At 55.7% G+C, this 20,307-nt stretch overlaps 1 protein-coding gene across 1 annotated transcript in view; it reads right to left on the bottom strand.

Annotated features, from left to right (window-relative positions):
• The window catches only part of RAB11FIP4 (RAB11 family interacting protein 4), a 278,710-nt gene extending 277,810 nt beyond the window's left edge, over positions 1–900 (bottom strand). Inside the window, exon 1 of the mRNA XM_028154824.2 lies at positions 658–900. Within this exon, the coding sequence (XP_028010625.1) occupies positions 658–687 (30 nt within the window). The 5' untranslated portion in view covers positions 688–900. The remainder of the gene's footprint in view (positions 1–657) is intronic.
• Between the last annotated feature and the right edge of the window lie 19,407 nt (positions 901–20,307).

The following is a 20,307-nucleotide window of genomic DNA, read 5'->3' as shown; positions in this document are numbered from 1 at the left end:
CGGCCTCCGCAGCATCTTGGCTGGGAAGGGGCAGGGCCCGGCCCCCAAACCCCGAACTAGGCTGGCCCTCCCCTCTAGCCCCGCAGAGTCCCTCGGAGAGATGAGGGGAGCCGGGGAACAGGCTTGGTGCAGCCGCCAAGAGCTGCGGAAAAGCTCCTCCGCGCACAGCCCGCTTCAGGACTCGGCGGGGGCAAGAGCAGAGCGGCGTCAACACCCGTGGGCTGGGGTGGGGGGGGGGGGGGGGAGGGATGCTGGGAGTGATGGTGGGACGTGAGGGTCCCAAAGGAGGCGTCCGGACAAACGACCCCTTTTCCAGGCAACTATGCCCCCCTAAAACAACTTTCTGAAACTGCACCTGAGAAAGAAGCGGCCACCTCTCTCCGCGCCCCAGCGCTAGTCGTGCCCGCCCTCGCCCCTGGGTGCAGGCAAAGGGCCCAGAGTGGGCAGCGGCTTCTCCGCCACGGCCAGGCGAGCCGGGATGCAGGTAACCCGACCTCCCGGCCAAGGCCGAGAGGGCGGCCACTCCCGGGGCGGGAGCTGGCGCCGGGCTGCGGGCGAAGTTCCACGCTCCGGCAACTTCCCTGGCCCAGGGACCGCGGGCGGGCCAGGTGCGCGTCCCGGAGCCCCGCCAGCCCGAGCCCTTCGGCCGCCGCTTACCTGGCCCCCGGGGGCCGGCGGGGTGCGCATTCCAGGTCTGGTCGCAGGTCGGTGCGCTGCAGAGGAGCGAGGAGCCGGCGGACGCGGGTCGCGCGGGGCGGGAAGGGACGTGGCGGGCCGCGCGGAGAGAGCAGGAACGGCCCCCGCCGCGCCGCGGCAGTTCGCACGGCTCGGCACCCGGGGACGATGCCAGCCCCGCCCCCACCCGCGCCGGTTGCCGGGAGACCCGCGTGGGCCGAAGGGTTCTTTGTATCAAAGCTGCCGTGACATCACGAGGCGCCCGGGATCCGAGATAGAAGGGGCGGGGCCCGGGGCGGGGGCGGGGCCTGAGGAAGCGCCGCCTGGGAACCCGAGCCTCGTGGGGCGGGCCCAGGTAGCCACGCCCCCTAAGGTAGGGGCAGGTGTCTGGGGCGGCGTCGACCAATAGCCGCGCGGCCAGGAGGCGGGCCCAGGCGACACCCGTCCCAGGGGGCGCTTCGTTGAGCGGAGCTGGTCTGGGCCCGCCGGAACCTGCACCGCCAGGTTACAATCGACCCGGTTCGGGCCGCCAGGCCCTGGGTTTGCGGAAGACGGGAGCTCCTCAACCCGCGCCTGCCCGGCGGGCTCCGCCGCTGCCGCTGTCCATTCAGTTCACTCTGCTTGTGGTCACCGCACTGCGAGGTTCTGGCCAGAGCTTCCGGGCGCACGATTGCGAACCCCAACGAAGACCTGCCAACCCCTACCCCCAACTTCTACCAGCCGCCAGAGTCTGGTGGCTCCTACCTTGATTCTCAGCCTGAATCCCACCTAGAACCTTCCCATTTTTTCGTGTGAAGTCAAAGTTGTCTTCATAACCAGCCCAGTAATACAAAGAGGCAACAGGAACTGAAGCCGTGGCCAGCAGTTCCGCTGGTTAGAGCCTCCTCCTGATATACCAAGGTTGCGGGTTCATCCGGTCAGGGCACATACCAATAAGCAACCAATGAATACATGGATAAGTGGAACAGCAATCGATGGTTCTCCCCCTCTCTAAAATCAATAATAATACAAAAAGACAACAAGAACTAAAACACAAAAAGGAAAGGACCCTTTCTGTTGAATCCTGGTAAATACAATTTAAGTCGAAAACATGCCCCCCTCATAACTCTTCACTATGCTCTGGATTAAAAGGAGGCAAAGACGCAAAGCAGCAACTATTGCAAATGTGGTTTCCCTTTGCTTTCTGTCCTCTTCTCTCTGGCTCCTTGCTCTCAACTCCCTTCTCCCCAATCTGTCTCCTGCAAATAAATTCACAGTTGCCCCTTAGTTTACCCGAATCTGTCTCTGAGATAAAGCATCCCACGGGGGCTCCCAGACTTGCTGGGGGCTCCCCAAAAAAGGACAGCATTCGCCAGAGGCAGACCTGGCAAGGGCTGCGTGTGAGGGGAGGTGGGCGCAGTAGGGGTGAGGTGGAAACGCCATGGCTGCTGCTCACACCTTGCAGTTCAGAGATCTGTGTATGGAGGCCGCAGGCTGTGTGTGTCCACTCTCACTGTCCCTGACACACGGGAGCACTGTGGTGGGTCATAAAGAACACTGGCTTTGGACTCAGACAGACCTGAATTTGATTCCTACGTGCCAGCTGTGAATCTGGGACGAGTTATATAACCTCTCTCAGACTCAGTGTCTTCATCTGCGAAATGGGAATGGCACAGTGGGTTGTGCACCCTGGCACAGTGGGTACACTTAATTGTAGGCACTCATCCAAGGTGTGGGACAGGAATGGGCCTCTGCACCCTGGGCCTGCTCTATTTGCCTTCCCAGCTTCACCCCGAGACCTTGGCAGCCTCTGTGAAGTTTAAGGGTGTGGCTAAGTCCAGGGGTTCCATCTCAGTTTCCCCTCTTCCTTTTGAGTCTCATATTGCCCCTAAGGACTTCAGGGCCCCAGAGAGCAGGCCGCATGGCGGAACCACCCAGAAATGGGAGAAGAGTAGCTAAGGTGCTCATTCCTTCTCTGGGCCCCGGCACTGTCCTAGTGAAGGTCAATGAGAAAGTCAGATTTGTCAAGTCCCCTCCCTGCCCCCACCAGGGATAGCCCGATGGACCCTCTCAAGAGCTCTATGGAGGGGGCGGGGTCAGTGGTCCCTCTTTCTTTTTCCCAAAAGTAGTGGGGTGGGGAGCATCTCCAGGTATTTGTTGTGAAAGGCTGCACGGCAAAGAAGAAGGTCACGAGATGCGAGCACGGAACACTTGTGAGTTTGAAGCCTGCCCAGCTGTGCAGTTTCCCGTGGGGAAGTCCTTTCCTGTTTCAGAGCCTCACTTCCCACCCCTCTGAACGGGAACCAAGACCTTTCCTCTTCCAGGGGCGAGGTTTACGTGGAATGCTGAAATAAGTGTCTAGTACGATGCCTCCGGAGCTGCAGGCACTCACTAACCAGCAGCTCCAGCTCCTAGTTATGACCAGCAGCGTGAATGGGCCCCAGCCTGGCTCCGTGATGAGGTGTGTGAGCTCCGGGGCCAGAGCCAAAGGTCATATCTTGGCTTCACCCCCTTGCAGCTGGATGTCGTCTGTAAACTGGAGAGAGTAGTAGTATGTATTTTAGGGTTGTTGTGAGGATCAAAATCATCAAAACCCATAAAATACCTCGAACAGGACCTGGCATAAAGCAGGTGCTCAGTAAACAGTGGTCATTATCCATGAGCCTATGGCAAGGGGCTGAGAAGGAGTGAGGTGAGGATTAGCACCCGAGCAGCCTGTGGGAGCATTCAGCTTGTGTGTGGCTTTCGAGGGGAGCGCTGACATCTTCCATAGGATTCAGGGACGCAGTGATTATTTTTTGTGGGTTTTTTTTTTTGGGGGGGAGGGGGCTGACTGTGTCTGAAATAAAATGTGGGAACTGAGGGCTCCAGCTCAGGCCAGGGCTCCTAAAGGACTCAGTGTCCTGTGTTCAAATAGGGGCTAGGAGAGAATTATTAGGAAATACAGTCCTGCCTCCTGAGCACCCCCCCTCCCCAATAAGGCTAGGGGCAGGCTACCCCGTCGCTTAGCATGGATGTGTCCTATATGTCACAGAATCAAACCATTTACATCCGGGAAGACTCTCTGGATACATACTTAATGAACTCTTCCCCCAGTTTATGGATGGAAAGACAGATGCTCACAGAGGGCTGGGAATTTGTGCAAAGCCACACAATGAGATCAGATAAGCAGGGCCTGACATTCAGGCTCCTGACTGCCAGTGCAGGTTCCTCTCCTTTCCACTCTGACGGGGATGCTTTACTGATGGAGGGAGACAGGCAGGACTGGGGAGTGGCGGGGCGTGGACTCCTTCACATAGCTTGTCCAGAGCTGTGAGTCCCCTAAGGGTGTCTGCCTTGACTTTTCAGGAGTAAGAACCATCTTAACAGAAACCACATATCAAGGACTGTAAACCAGGAATAATTTTTAGAGGGCAAGCCACTCTGATTAATTCTTTTTATGACATGAAACGGACTCTGCCATTGTCAGTATGAGACTACTCCCATGGTGTTGAATGCCAGAGCCAGAGAGAAGCGGGTAGAATGTTGACAAGCAGAGTTACTAACCTCTTAGAAACTGATGGGGGTGGAAAACACGTGGCCACTTGGGTGATCCAGGTGAAGGAAGAGAACAGTAAGTTCTCTCTGTACCACAGCTACCTACCTATGTCTATTTTCCTTCTGCTATCACCATGCAGGAGTTAGCCTAACATCAGATGGTGTAGAGAGGCAGCGTTTGGTGTGAAGAGACATGTTTGGGGCCGTATGGAAAGATGGGCTAAGCATATATGGCATCGTTGTAGCAGGAAAAGAGCTTTCTGAGAATTACCAAAGTATTAACATTAGTCAAGCAACTGATGCCAACCAACATTAGCCAACAGAAAGCAGTTACATAAATAATACTAGAACTGAAGAGAGAAAAAAAAAAAAAAGCATTAGGTCCAATGGTTCTCAAACTGGGTTCCTTGGGGTTCTGTGGGGACCCTGCAAAAGGGAGGAGATGCCCCAGGTGAGTAAGCGCTCCCCTTCTGTCTGCTTTACATGTAGACTGCGTGTGAACAAAGTACTTACATAAGATTTCATGTGAACAAAGGCTTCTGTGGCTTTAAAGGTGTTTCAAATCACTGGTCTGGCCCAGCAGGCATGGCTCAGTGGTTGAGCATTGACCTATGAACCAGGAGGTCACGGTTTGATTCCTGGTCAGGGCACATGCCCGGGTTGCGGGCTCAATCCCCAGTGTGGGGCGTGCAGGAGGCAGCCGATCAATGATTCTCTCTCATCATTGATGTTTCTCTCTCTCTCTCTTCCTCTACCTTCCTCTCTGAAATCAATAACATACATTTTTTTAAAAATCACTGGTCTGGTATCCATTCCTTTCCCAAACAGGGGGAGGAGCCTCAGAGGTGGGAAATAGCTTCTCTTCTCACAGGTGCAGTGGCAGGTCCAGGATTAGGGCCGAGCCTCCTGACTCTCTGTCTAGTGCTCTCCAAGACAGACATCAGTCATCAACCAGGACTGTCAACATCAGCCCAACCCTGTCCCACGCTGGACATTACTGCTGCCCAGCCACAGTATGGCCAGCTGCTGCTCTTTGTGTGGGAAAGCCCTCCAGGCAGCTGGCTCAGGCTGGCCCACAAACGCTGTCCTCGCACCCCCCTTTTAGAGGACCCCTGACTGACTCCACAGTCAGAAGGTATCAGCCCTGAACGTTAAGCCTCAGCTTTCCGGCCCAGAGGACAAATTCAACCTTTGATGTGGTAAGCCTAGACTTCAAAAGGAAAAACAGGTACTAAGGAGATAGGCAGGACCTGGGATCACAATTTGACCCTGGGGGAAAGTTGTTCCCAACCTCCCACTTAGAAACAATGGGGGGCCATGTCCATCCCCTTCCACTCCACCAGGGGCTTGTCCTTGTCCTGGGGGCCTGTACTGGGCCTGGGAAGAGGAGGGACCTGGGACCATTCCTTCCTCTGGAAAGGTGTGGGATGGAAGGCACATTGCTAAAATCCCTTCCCATTCTACCACCCCGCTCCCCTGCCCCGCTAGTCCAGGAACAGGTGTGGGACCCGGGTACACATCCCGAAAATGGGAGCCCCTGTCCATTGGCAAACACCTCAGTGTTGGTGACTGCCCTTTGGCCAGGATGCCTTCCCCTGGGGCTGGCTTCCCTCGCAGTGTCTGGCTGGACGCTGTGCAGCCGGCGTGGGACCAGGTCTGACTGACTCTGGCCCCAGGCTGAGTGCTCCGAGAGACCACGCTCTATTTCTGTCAACCTGTGCACACATGAATAATGGGTTTTCTTACTCACGCAAACCCAACGAGAGGGAAAATGGTGAGAAAACCTGCGTTTCCTCTGACTCATTCAATCATCTAAGAGGAGGAGGTGGCAGAAAAGGAGGAAGTCGGACCAGTCTTTTAACTTGAACTGGGTGAGGGCAAGGAGGAAAAACTCCTCTTTTCTTGACTCTCATAAAGTCAGGTGACTGCAAAACCAAGAGAGCATAAACAGCTCTCCTCTCCTACAAACGCCCGCCCTCCCCTCCCCGCCTCCTCCCAGGCCAGGCAGCCTGTGTCTCAGACGTTTAGTTCCCAAAACTGGACTCACTCGGGGAACTAAAAAGTGTCAATGTCCGGGTCATATCCCATAGCAACTGAATCCACACCTCTAGGGTGGGAGTCACGTGCTAGCTGTTTTTAAAGATTCCCAGGTGGTTCTAATGCAACCAAGTTTGGGAACCACTTTGCTAGAGGCCTGCTGACTACAGTGGGAGTTGGAGCAATCACAGGGTGAAGGTCTCATTTGTTCATTCATTCATTCATTCATTCATTCATTCATTCATTCATTCACAAACACGTAATGAAGAACTTTTATGTGCCAGACCCTGCTCAAGGTGCTGGAGATACAGCTGTGATCAATACAGTCTTAGTTCCCCTGGAGGAACATTCTGGTGGGGGAAGTCAGACAGTGAACAAATAAATGAAGAAATGATATACATGACTCCTGCTATGAAGAAAACCAACCCAGGGTAGAGGGTAGAGAAACGTTGGGGGGCAGAGGTCTAGTTTCACCCCGGACGTAGGCACTGATTTTTGCTCCAGGAGAGGGTAGCTGTGCCCCTCCTCGCTGTCCCAGATTTTATCCTGCTTTCTGGCTAGAACAGCTTCCTCCTGACAATCCTCAAAGTCCTGCCTCCTGCCCGTCACAGGGCCCGGCCTTCCTGCTCACCTCTTTCCCTTAGATCTCTCTGGGCAGGGGCCTGGCATGCTCTGCACACATCCTCTCTCCTCTCTGTCAGCAATAACATGTGACCCAGGGCCTGGGCAAGGTGCATGATCCATCAAGGATCATGTATGTGTAACGCACAGAAGGACTTTAGACTTGTGGGGTATGAGAGGTCATGTGGACAGTGGAGAGAACCCCAAACTCAGGGTCAGAAGACCTAGACTTGAGGTCTGACTCTGCCACTTACTAGCAAAGGGTCAGTCACTTCACCTCGCCAAGCCTCAGTTTCCTCTTCACTCAAATGGAAAGACTCTGACCAATTCTGTAAGAGCACTAAAAGGAAAAATGTCAGCCCGGACCGGGCGGTTCAGTAGATTGGAGTGTCATCCCATACACCAAAAAGGTTTCAGGTTTGATTCCCAGTCAAAGAGGGAGAGGGAAAGGGAGAGGGGGCAGGGACTGGGAGGGGAGGGTGAGGGGAGGGGAGGGTGAAGGGAGGGGGGAAGGGAGTGCGAGGGGAGGGGGAGGGAGGAAGTCAAAGACTTTTGGAAAGTATTTTGCAAATATGGGAACTTTTTAGAAATTATTATCATCTAGGGCTATATAGACATGTGAAATCACAGAAATCATATTAAAGTTTAAAAAGATCCTATTTTACAGTTGGGAAACTGCAGAGAAGAGATGACTTTCCCACAGTCACAAGGCTTGTTAATGGTTTAATAGCAAACATTTTACTTCCTCTGTCCACTAAGCAAACTCCTATACATCCTTCAAAACCCCACTCAGGTGTGACCTACCATGTAAAGCCTTCTTCCCACAGCACCACTGGACACCTAAGGCTATGCAGTAAGCAGGGGCCCTTTCAGTCATTAGCAGGTGTACACACATGTATGTGCTGGGTATATAAACTCACCAGTGAGACCCTACACTTAGGTACTGGGGTCCAAATGCTGCCTCAGTTGCCCTAACATCTACATCCTCAAGCTGCAGTTCTATATACAATGGGTCAGGAAGGGTTGCGGGGTCCTGTACCCAGCTCCTCTAGCTCCAAGCCCAGGCCCCTTCCTCAACCCCGCAGCTTGGCAGTTGGGCTGTGCTCTCTGCTGGGTCACCCCAAGCCCCCGCCAGAGCTGCTCTGGAATGCAGCCTGCCCACCACCCTCAGGGGCTTTGCAAAAGGGTGTGGCCCAGGAGGCCTCTGAGCACCCGCTCACCAAGGTCGATGGCCCCTCCTGTGAGGTCTCCCTGTAGCCTCGTTCTCAGACTATAATTATGACCTACACAAGGGTCACTCCAGGGTGGGGGTCATCAATCTCAGGAATGCATCCCGCTCCCGAGAAGAGAATTACGTTTAGATAAGGATGGTAGTCGATGAAGGCAACTGCACATCTTATTTCAGGTCAGAAGGACATATACCAAAGGGCTTGAAATTCCACTTTGAAAGCAGACACAGTCCCCCCACAATTGTGCCCTAAATTACCCTGGTCACTATCATTAAAAAAACACCCCAAACCCACAACAAACAAGCCACCCCGTGAACACAGACGTAGGGCTGCCGGCTCTGCCCTGGGAGAAGGCAGCGAGGGGGGCTTGGGGAGAACGCAGCCTGGTCCTGAAGGTGGTTCCCGGAGGGCCCAGGGCCAGCAGCTCACTTGGACCCGCCCGGGACGGGCCAGGCCGCCCAGGAAAAAACAGGCAGTCACAGCAGCAGACGGGATGGGCTCATCTGGAGCCGGGAGCAGGCCTCCCGTCTCAGGCACACACACCTCCTTTGTGGCTCCCCTTCCAGGGCAGGGCTCGGCCCAGAGAAACCAAAGGCGCCTGGCCCCAGAACACTGAGCCAGTGTTCCTCCCACTTAGGGAAAACCACAAGCCAGCCAGGCTCTGCGGCCGCAGTCCGCGCGGCCTGAAGGAGCTGCTGTGTTCAGGTAGACACTGGAGAGGCCCCAGGCCCAGAGGAGGCCAGTGCAGGGGGAGGCAGGGCTGCTCTCAGGATGTCCTAAAAAAGAAACCCTTCTTCCAGGCCAGGCCCCAGCCATCCCACTGGACCACAAGGCCACATTCATGGGAGTGAAGAGCTCCTGTGCACGGCCAGCCCAGGTTCAAGCCCAGCTCTGCCACTCACCTCCCATAGCTTGCACAGAGTCAACTCTATTTTTTTTTTTAATACACTTTTCTTGATTTCAAAGAGGAAGGGAGAAGGACAGAGAGATAGAAACATCAATGATGAGAGAGAGTCATGGATCGGCTGCCTTCTGCACGCCCCACACTGGGGATCAAGCCCACAACCCAGGCAGATGCCCTGACCGGGAATCGAACTGTGACCTCCTGGTTCATAGGTCGACGATCAACCACTGAGCCACACTGGCCGGGCAACTCTTGTAATTTACAGTAGCTCTGTGAACACGGAATCAGTGACTCCAAGAGCTCCTACAAGCCTCTGATGGCTGCAACATTTTCATCAATCGATCAATATGTAGCCTTGCTTTGTGGGTGTTTGTTTCAAGACCCCTCGCTTAATAGATGCTGTTGATTCGTTAACATTGAACGCAGCCGGCAGCCCTACCCCTGGGGCCTGCACGAAGTTTGTCTGACACATGGTCTCCATAAGGCACCGCACAGCTGTCTGGCGCGAGGAACACGCGGCAGCACGGCAGCTCCACACGTGGGGGTCACTTAAAACAGCAAAATCACCCACAAAAAGCCCCCGAGGGCAAACCACTAAAAAGACTGCTACAAAGACAGGTTGACAGTCTGAGCAGAAAGAGGAGTAACATCTTGTTCAACCTCGGCGGGCGACCCACGTTGCTGATACTCTGATATTGACACGAATGATCGTGAAAAACGCTGCCGGTATTGATTAGGGGACGGGTGACAAATTTCAGCAAGCAGGCAAATTTGCAAATACAGATTCTGCCAAAAATGAGGACCAACTGTGTGTTTTAGGGTTATTGGGGGGGAGGGGGTGTGAAGTGAAATGATGCATGAAGAATACGTAGCATAGCAATAGCTCCATACTTATTTCTATTGTTACTTCTATTACTTGCTGAACACGGAGGTCTTGCCGCCTTTGCTATTCCCTGTTGAAGTGTCTTTCCTTGCACTTTTCCGCCTAGTGAAGCCCAGAGCCAAGGGTTTCAAGTTCGGGGCTGGGTTTTATTTATTTTATTTTATTTTTAATATATTTTATTGATTTTTTTTTACAGAGAGGAAGGGAGAGGGAGAGTTAGAAACATCGATGAGAGAGAAACATTGGATCAGCTGCCTCCTGCACACCCCCCTACTGGGGATGTGCCCGCAACCAAGGTACATGCCCTTGACCGGAATCAAACCGGGGACCCTTCAGTCCGCAGGCTGACGCTCTATCCACTGAGCCAAACCGGTCAGGGCTAGGGCTGGGGCTGGGTTTTAATCACACCTCTTCCTTTTGCCAGCCGGGAACCCTCAGGCTAAGATGGTTCTCCTTCCTCCCCCTTCCATCTCTGGCTCTGCTTCCCCACAGCTCACCAGCCGCTGAGGACTGTGTGTAATAGAAGGGACCAGAGAGACCTGACTCCTCCACAGGGTCTGCAGGCCCCGCTGTGCTGGTGCCCGCACTGCCTTCCTTCTGCCTCCATGCATGGGTCAGAGGTGGACCCTCCCCCTCCCACCCCTTCAGGTCCTGCCCCCCCCTCCTCTCCCACCATGCCACTTCCTGCATCCTCAATTTCTCCTCTCCCTTAGTTCATCTCCTTACCAGATTATGCCCTGGCTTTGAAAAATCCCTCCTGAAATCCCATGAGGTGGAAAGGAGCAAGCCAGAGCATCATGGGTCCGCATCCTACCTGAACTCGCTTAGCTTGGCTCCTAGGACGCCACCCTCCTGCCTCCCCTCCTCCTCCCCAAGAGTGACTTCTCAGTGGCTGTGCTGGCTCCAGGGCCCTTCCTCGGCTCTAAATGTCGCCAGACTGTAAGCGTCAGGCTGCTCTCCTCCCCTTTTTCCCATCGGTGGGTAGGGGTGGGGTCCCATCCCGTGCTGATGCCTCCCAGCCTGGACCTCTCCCCTGACCTCCAGGCTACTGCATCCAATCGCCTGTGGAGGGAGATTATTGGGGAGTGCCCTAGGGATCACCCCCAAGAGGGAGACAGGATGGAGCCGGGAGAGGGATGTGCTGAGATGCGTGTCACCAGGCCCCAGCTGATCCCACAGGCCTCTGAAGCTCGAATGGCCCTTCAGAGTTGCCCCAAAAAGAGGCAAGGGGGCAAAACTCAGTGTCCCCACATGGGCCAGTCGTGGGATAAGACTGCCCCGGGAAAGGGCCAGGCAGCCCCGTGCCCTGAGGGGGAGGGTGGCAGCGGCAGCGGCCCTTTCTGCAGATGGGAGCACGAGGGTCTCTGAGCTGCAGCCGAGCTGTGCGGGGCACACACCACGTGTGGGTGTCTTCACCTCAACCTCCAGGAGGCCTCTCAGGCAGCAAATCCATTGCAGAACTTTTCCCTTCAAACCTGCTGCCTGCCTGGTCCCCACCCCCAGCCCAGCCAAGCGCACCAACGTTCCCCCAGGCCCCCAGGCCCCCAGGCCCCCAGGTGAGAACACGGGCAAGTCCTGTCAGCTCCTCTCCCCACCGCCTGTCACCGTCCTTGACCATCTTCCGTACACGAAGGCACAGCCACCTAACCGCTCGCCTCATTCACACACCCACACACCTAAGGATCTCTTCCAAACAAACCGAAAACCTTCACCTGGCCGCATGACCCCCAAGATACGCCCCAACCTTCTCTCCCCTCCACCCCCGACCCCCGTGCTCTCAGGCTCCTGCGCCCGGATCCTCCTGCCAGTCCCCACGCCCCATCACTCACCAGCCACGTGGCCTTCTTGCATCTCTCAAACCAACCACACACTTTCCCACCTCAGAGCCTTACCCTTTCCCGCGTTTTGCCCCATCCCCACCTCCACATGCCTCCATCCCTCCCCAGCCCCCACCATCACTCTCCCGCTCTGCTTTATTTCCCTCAGAGCCCTGCTCTCTGTCCGTGTTTACAGGACTGACTTTCCTGTTTATGGTTTGCCTTCTCCCCTCAGAATAGTTCTTTGAGGGAGAGGACCCGGTCTTCTGGGGGCGGCTGGATCTGGGGTGCTCCTCACAATTGTTGAGTGAGTGCATGGCCGAGCCTCCCCAGTGCACTGGGGTTCCTCCCGGGTGGGGTGAGGGCTATCGATGAAGAGATGGGTACTTATATGGTGATCACCATGACTCAGCTTTGCAGGACCAGCTTAGAGCCAGCTCCCTGTGCTGGCCCCAAGCCCCCAGGGCACAATCAGCTGCTCCCTCACCAGGCTCCTGGGAGCCAGACACAGCTCTGCACAGTGTTTTTTTTAATCCTCGCCCAAGGATCCGTTTCTTGATTTTAGAGAGAGAGAAGGAGGGAGGAAGGGGAGAGAGAGAGAGAGAGAGAGAGAGAGAGAGGACATTGATGTATAAAACATAGATCGGCTGCCTCCCTATGTGCTCCAACTGGGGATTGAACCCTAAACCAAAAATGATGCTCCAACCCACTGAGCCCCTCGGCCAGAGCTGCACGTAGGCTGAGCTCCCCCAGGTGGACAGGGACATATCTCCACCCTCCGGGTCCTGGCCCCAGGGTGTCCTGGCCCCAGGGTGTCCTGGCCCCAGGGTGGCGTGCTCAGCCAAGGGCTAGGGAGCTGACCTCAGGTGAATTCCCTTTCCTGCTTCATGACTCAGCATTTGAGGGCTTAAGCCAAGGCACCTCACCACCAGACCAGCCACCTGCTTTTGGATACAAAAGCCCAGCCTGCCGGGCTCACTGCCAACTCAGGCACCAGGCAAGGGGCCTGCCAGCTGGACAGTGACAGAGGGTGTCTCTCATCGTCACACCTGCACTGAGAGCTCGGGTAACTGCTTCTGTCAACACCAGACTGTCACCCAGCACCTCCTGGCTCCCCGGCTCCCATCAGGACCTGCTCAGGGCAGCACTGGGCTACCTCTCTCGCCTCTGAAAGGCCTGACTTGGAGGCGGGGCTTCACCGCTGAGCTGGGTGCCTTTGGGCAACCTGTTGAACAGCTGAGCCTCAGTTCTGTTATCTGTAAAATGGGGATAATAATAGTATCTCTCTCGTGAGCATCTCTCATGGGGGTGGGGTGTTGAATGGGGAAGGTCTCTAAGGGGCTCAGTTCCCATGACCTCAGTAGGCATATGCTGTTATCACCACCCCGGCAACCACTTCTTATGCAAATATTACAAGCTTGGATCCTTTTATAAAGCTTCCATCTCCCACAAACACACTTTTTTTTCACAGATGATTTCCAAACATTTGCTGCAGCTTTTACCAAGGACTAAAAGAAATAAGAAAAGTGTCTTACGAAATATGAAAATTGATTTAAAAATAAAACATGTACGGAAAACTCATCTGCTATGTGGCTGACTGTCTCCTCTGTAATGGCCCTCCCCATAAACTCCTGTCAGGTTCAAGGGTAAGAATCCTATACGTTCATTTGCCTCTCTGAACCTCAGTGTTCACATCTTTGAAAGGAAGATAAAAGTATCTACCACACAAGACTGTTGTAAGGACCACCCCCCAAACAGGGCTCAAGCGCCTGGCAGAGGGGGTGGCACATAGCAGGAGCTGAAGAAGTGTGAGCCCCCACCCCACCCAACCCAGCCCCTCTGCTATGGACCGGCTTCCCTCTGTTGGATCATGAAAGCTCCGGTCACCCGTTCCCCCTTCTGCCCGGCCTGTCTAGAAGCTCAGGGACAAGCCTGTCCCCCTAACGGTGGTTTTCTGGGTCCAACAGTTGGGCTCCTTCTGCTTCCCTATTTGTTTTTTGAACTCTGACCTTCGTCTTAATGGTCTGAGTGCATCCTGTGCCTCTCCCTGCGAGTACCCCCAGGCCTCACAGCACCAGTGGCCCTTCCAGGAATACGTGAGCCAAGTGGGCAGACCAGCAGGAGGAGGCTGGTGCCTGTGGCCTTGGGCGTGGCTCTGTGCTCTGCATTCACAACAGGCACGTGCTGAGGATGCCTGAGGATGCCGGGAGGGCTTGCCACGTTTGGGAAACTGCTCTGGGACGCCGATGCTCCCGGGAGGTCACAGCCACTTTGGTATGAGTAGAGGTAGTGTGACCTCTGAGGTCAGGAAGTCACCTGAGCCTGCAAGGGCGTCTCTGCCTGTGTCAGCCCTGGGGGCTGCTGAAAGGGCTTTCGGCAGTCGGTGGAGGTTACATCCCAGCTCCACCGTTTAGTACACAAGTCGGCGCAGTAAATCCACTCCTCCCGCCCGTGTCTCTGTGCTCATCCCAGAGTTGCTGGGGGATCAGTGAGGTAACAGTTGCCTTTCCGTATATCCCAAGTCAAATTCTTCCCGCAGGCGTCAGGCAGCTTTCTCATACCATCACCACTGCATTGGGCATTGCCTGCAGTGATGGGCAACCTTCTGAGCTCGGTGTGTCAAACTTGGCCAAAAAACTGAGCATAACTCGGGTAGTGTGTCACTTGGAGGAAAAAACATTATTTCGCAAATGTTTCATCCTCAGGAGCAGCAAATGTTTCATCCTCGGCATGCGGCCACCTCAGCGGCTGCATGTCATCAGAAATGGCTATGTGTGTCAGTGCTGACACGCGTGTCATAGGTTCGCCATCACTGGCTGGTGGATGGTCAGCTGACGGCCTGGAGACCCGCCCAGACCGAGAACGCAGGAGTGTATCAAGGGCACGGCCTCCACCAGCCCCCTGCTCGGTGCTTCATGCACAACATTGCAACATCTCATACTCATGACAACCCCGAGAGGCAACCCAAAGACAAGTTCACTCGGGGGCCTTACTCCGTGCCAGGCACTGTTCTAGGAGTTCTACCAATATTGGCTCATTTAGCCCTTCCGAGTCCCACCAGGTAGACGTGTACACATCTGGATTTCCCATAAAGCTAACGAAGCTTGAACTTCTAGGACCCTCGCGTGCTTGGGAGGGGCCACATGACCAGTGTGCTCACGTGGTCGGGAGTTTTGTAAAATTTGTGAAAGTAGGAAACATTGAGATCCTTTGCCTTAAAGAGAATGCCATGCGTTGTAAGAGCTTGGGGTCCCGCAACATCTGGTCCCACCGGAGTATGCACCTGCTCTCCCCATTTCACAGATGAGAACGCTGAGGCTCAAAAAGCTTAAGTAACCTGCCAAAGCCCTTTCTATTCTGCCACAGACCTCTCAAGCCTAGGGACAGGATCCTTGGACAGCGGTGACATGTGTCTACCCAAGGGCAGCTTTGTAGTTGTGGGTTCTTAGCTGAGGGAGGGAGGGAGGGAGGAAGGGGGGTGGGGTGGGAAGAGAAGCTCTGAAAAGAAGGGTCCCAAGCCCAGAGCCCTGAGCCCCAGCTAGTTGGCATCCGAGTCCTGGTTAATCGGACTACCTCCTTCACCACCCCCACCCTTGTGACCCAAATCTACTGTCTGCCTTTCCAACTCCTGAGAGCCAGCCCAGCTCACCCCAAATAAACCTGCTCTCCGCCCCCTTCTCCTCCCTGGGCCCCGCGGCCTTCCCTGTACCCGGCTGGGCAAACAAGAGCTGGCAGGCTCTGCCCTCAAGGACAGCCCTCCCTTGCTGTTTTGCAAAGGGCTAGTTTCAGCTGCCCGGCATTCAGTTACCTTCATTAGAATGGGCCCCGAGAGCCGGCCGGGCACTGACCGCTCAGGGCAGATCCTATCACCGCCGGGATGAAAGGAGAGAAAAAGCCTGGCCATGGAGATGCCTTTCCCCAGGCCACCGGGAGGGAGCGGTGGGGGCGGGAGGGGGCGGGAGGGGGCGTGCAGTGCCCTCCACAGGCTCCAACGGCTCACTCAGTTCCTCAGTCCCCAGAGCCAATTAAAAAATAAAAATAAAAAAATATATATATTATTATTGATTTCAGAGAGGGAGGGCGAGGGAGGGAGAGAAACATCAATGACGAGAGTGAATCGTTGATTGGCTGCCTCCTGCACACCCCACACTGGGAATCAAGCCCACAACCTGGGCATGTGCCCTGACCAGTAATCAAACCATGACCTCCTGGTTCATAGGTCGATGCTCCACCACGGAGCCACACGGACTGGGCCCCAGAGCCAATTTTGATGGTGAGTGACAGCTAGATGCTAGGCCAAATTTTCCAATTCCATCAGAACCACTCAGAGAGAATTAAGTGAGAAAGAGAAAGACTAGGGGTGTGAGGGGGGAGGGAAAGGGATTATCTCAAAGAAACAGCTTTCTGAATTCTAGAAAATTATTGGCTTAAGGATACCCTAACGCAGTGGTCGGCAAACTGCAGCTCTGTTGACTAATGAGTTTGCCGACCACTGCCCTAACGGCTTTAACGCTGTTCCCCCCACAAGGAAGTGACCTTGTTGATACTAGGACCAGGAGAGCTGCTGATTGAAGATATTCTTAGACCAAAACGCAGAGATTTTCAGTGTAATTTCTTCCAGAAAGTGAAAACAAACTCTGAGCATCAATGGACATGGCATAATGAAAACTGAGCTTTGGAGACTGAGAGTGGCGCGTCCCCAGCAGCCTCTGTCCCTATTGGGGACTTTGGGAGCAAAGGGAAGTTGAACTGCAGTGACACTGTATGGCCGCCTGGTTTCCAGAGACTCTGCCTCCCCAGTGAGCAGAGCTGGGAATTGATCCTAACCCCAGCGTGTGTGAGTGAGCACATGAGTGAGTGGGTGACACTGAGAGCCCTCAGCAACCCCCGCTAACTCTGATCTAGTGCCCACCACGTGCCAGACACTGCTCGGGGCTCCCTCACCTTCTTTATCTCACTCATCCACACACCAGCCTGAAGCGGGGCAGTGCTGTTGTGCCCAGTTTACAGATCAGGGCACTGAGGCCCAGCGAGGCTGCAGGTCAGGTGAGGCGGCACAGCTGACAAGGGCAGGGCTGGGGCGCAGACCTAGCCTGCCTGGGGTGCCTAGCTCCCCGCTACATGGAGCTGCCTCCCCACTGATGTTCAGCACAGGATGGGATTGTTCAGTGGTTAGCGCTCCCGGCTTGGCTTCGGGGACCACGTGCTGCCGTCCTGAGCCAGGGCCAGCGAAGTCAGAGCAGAGGAGCACACTGACCGATCGCAACCCAGCCGAGGCCTTGGCTTGAGGACCAGGCCCAGGGTGGGTCCAGGAAGGTGACTTTTCAAGTAGAAGGTGTGGAGGGAGCGACTCTAAGAGCCTGGGAATTTCCGTCCTGGGCCAGGCTTTGCGACCAGCCAGTGGGACCTGGGACCGTGCCTGCTGTCCCTGTGCCTCCCTGGGGCAGTTCCAAGGCCGAAATGCTTCCCTGCACGTTCCCAAGTGGCAGCTCCTGATCCGTGGCCGCCCCTCCATGCCCTGGCCAGCAGCCACCTTATCGGAGTAGCGACGAGACAGAGCAGTGGCCCCCAGTCTCTCTGCAGCTAAAATCACCCGAGGAGCTTCTAAAATGCTCCATGTCCAGGCCAGACTCCGGACCAATTAAATCTGGATCTGGCCCTGACCGGTTTGGCTCAGTGGGTAGAGCACCGGCCTTCGGACTGGAGGGTCCCGGGTTCGATTCCGGTCGGGGGCATGTACCTTGGTTGCGGGTACATCCCCAGTGGGAGGTGTGCAGGAGGCAGCTGATCGATGTTCTCTCTCATCGGTGTTTCTAACTCTCTATCCCTCTCTCTTCCTCTCTGTAGAAGAGCAATAAAATATATATATATTTTTTAAAAATCTGGATCTGGGCGTGGGACCCGGGCATCCGTGTTTTTAAAGTTTACAGAGTGATTCCAGCAGCCACCAGGTGGCGACCAGGGACTCCCCAGAGTGCGGCTCAGGCTTTAATGAGCATGTGAATGAGTCGCCTCGGGTCTTGTTAGTGCAGGTTCGGGTGCAGTGGGTCTGGTCCGCCTGCAAGGCTGCAGCTCTAACAAGCTCCCAGGTGACCTCCCGGCCCCACTCGGAGCAGGGAGGACGGGGATGTTGGTAACAGCGGTTCCCGCAGTTGCTCCGGAGGGGAAAGAAGGGTTCCCTGGCCAAGGCTCCCCGCCCTCTCTCACCGTCCCGAGGGACAGCAGCACACGGGACTCTGGGGACTCCTGCACCCACTATTCTGTCTGACCGCGGGCTGGAAGCAGGGCTAGGTAACCTTGTGGTGGCCCTTAGCTGTGTACTTTGGGGATGGGGATCGGCTGAGGGGCGGTGAGAGGATGGAGGTGTGAACAGGATGGAGAGTCGAAGGCCAGGCCCAGGATCAGGCTTCTGTATGGGGAGGGGGCTCCTGCCGCAACCGTGCACCTGGTCCTCTGTGACAAACGGCCTGAAGGTATTTATCAGACAGGTGGGCTGCGGGGCTGTGGGGCTGTGAGGTTGGGGCGGGGGGAACTGTGGGGGATGGAAGCAGTGGGTAGGGGCTCAAGGGAGGGCCCATGGGTTGGGGGTCCATGAGTGGGGGGTCCATGGGTGGGAGGATTCATGGGTAGGGGTCCATGGGCAGTGGGGGTCGGTATCGGTGGGTAGGGGTCCATGAGTGAAGGGGCTATGGCTGCAGGTAGAAATGGGTGGGAGCTGTGGGTGTGGGGGGCTCAGCACGTGACCGAGCCAGGTTTACAGCAGTGTTGTTCTTTACTGGTCGTGCGTAATAGCTCCTATGAAGTGATTTTTAAAAACTCCACATTTCTTTCTGTGAAAAAATAGTCCCAGAGAGAAAGCCACCTGCTACTGGGGGTGATGGAAGGCGAGAGAAAATGAAGAGGTGCAAGAAATGAACGGTTCTGCCCTAGCTGGTTTGGCTCAGTGGTTAGAGCATCGGCCTGCGGACTGAAGGGTCTCGGGTTCAATTCCGGTCAAGGGCACGTACCTCAGTTGCAGGCTCGATCCCCGGCGCCGGTTGGGGCGCATGCGGGAGGCAACCAATCGATGTGTCTTTCTCATGTCAATGTTTCTCTCTGTCTCTCTCCCTCCCTTCCACTCTCTCTAAAAATCAATATCCTTGGGTGAGGATTAACAAACAAAAAGAAATTAATGGCTCTTTGTCAGAAGATAGAAGCAAAGGAGTAATCCCGACAGGCACTCACTTCCAGAGCCCTGTCCCTGTCAGTGTCCGTCACACCTGCCTACGGCCCAGGCTGTACCCTCCCCGGTCCTTACAGCGAGCCTGAGAGGGCACCAGGCAGGAAACTGAGGTTCGGAGGCGTGACCCCACCTGCCCAGAGTGTCACTCGGAAGGAAGGAGCCGGGATTCAGACCCAGGCCCGTCTGACTCCGGAGTCCACGCTCTCCTGTGAAGCCACGCCGCCTCCTCCCAGGCAGCAGGCAGGGCCCACTTTCACGGGAAGGTCCCGTGATCCAGGACAAACACGCGTCTCCGCTGCGCTTACTTCCCACCACACCCACAGACCAGTGTTCCCTGGACCCCACGCCAGGCATTCCACAAACTCTCGGTCCCAGCCTAGCGGGGCCTGCGCCTGGAACGGCAGGGCTGGCCCTCCTGCCCAAGGTTTCCTCCCTTCGTGAAGGGCCCTGCGAGGGCTGGAAAGAGCACAGTGTCCTCCTGCCTGAGCTCCGCGCTGCACCTGGCACCATGCAGGCTGGGGACCCTAAGAGGGTGCAGTAAAGTGACAACCCTCCACCCCCACCCCACTTGGAGAACAACAGAGATGCCCCACAGGGACACAAATGGACCCCCACCCCTCAGTCAGGCAGAGGTGTGGGGCCATGGGGGAGGGTCAGTGTGGAAGGAGGAGGCTGCTTCTGGTGTGGGGAGAGGGTGGAAAGGCTCTGGGGTGGCAGCTGAGCCGTCCCCAAAATCATGAGTGCTGCAGACAGAGCAGAGGGGAGTTCCAGGAGAGAGGACACAGGCAGAGCCGAGAAGCAGGAAGGGCAGGCGGTGCTGGGAAGTCCTGGGTGAGCCAATGAAGTGCGAGAGAAGCTGCAGAGAAGCTGCCGGTCAAAGTGACTGACATGCACTCACTTACTTAACAAACATTCACCAGGACTAAGTACATGCCAGACACCAGGGGACATCCTATCTAATAAAGAGGGAATATGCTAATTGACCCTCACATCATCGCAAAGATGGCAGTGCCCACAGCCAATAAGGAGGGAATATGCTAATTGACTGCCCCGCCCTCAAAGGTGGCAGCACCCACAGCCAATAAGGAGGGAATAATGCTAATTGACTGCCACACCCTCAAAGATGGCAGTGCCCACAGCCACAAGATGGCGGCACCCAGGGCCACCCAAGGCTCAGGTAACCAGGGCCGGCCGAGACTTGCGCTGCCGGCAGTGGCAGCAGCAGAGGTGTGATGGGGTGTCACCTTCCCCTGATCACCGGGTCGCCTCCCGCACCTGAGGGCTCCCGGACTGTGAGAGGGGGCAGGCCGGGCTGAGGGACACCCCCCTCCAGTGCATGAATTTTCATGCACCGGGCCTCTAGTCTATATAATAAAAGCCTAAGGGACTGTTATGGTGGAACG

This window comes from Eptesicus fuscus, chromosome 20 (assembly GCF_027574615.1).
Source record: "Eptesicus fuscus isolate TK198812 chromosome 20, DD_ASM_mEF_20220401, whole genome shotgun sequence".
Taxonomy (NCBI): domain Eukaryota; kingdom Metazoa; phylum Chordata; class Mammalia; order Chiroptera; family Vespertilionidae; genus Eptesicus; species Eptesicus fuscus.
Note: the sequence above shows the minus strand (reverse complement) of the source record. Positions and strands in the feature narration are given on the sequence as shown.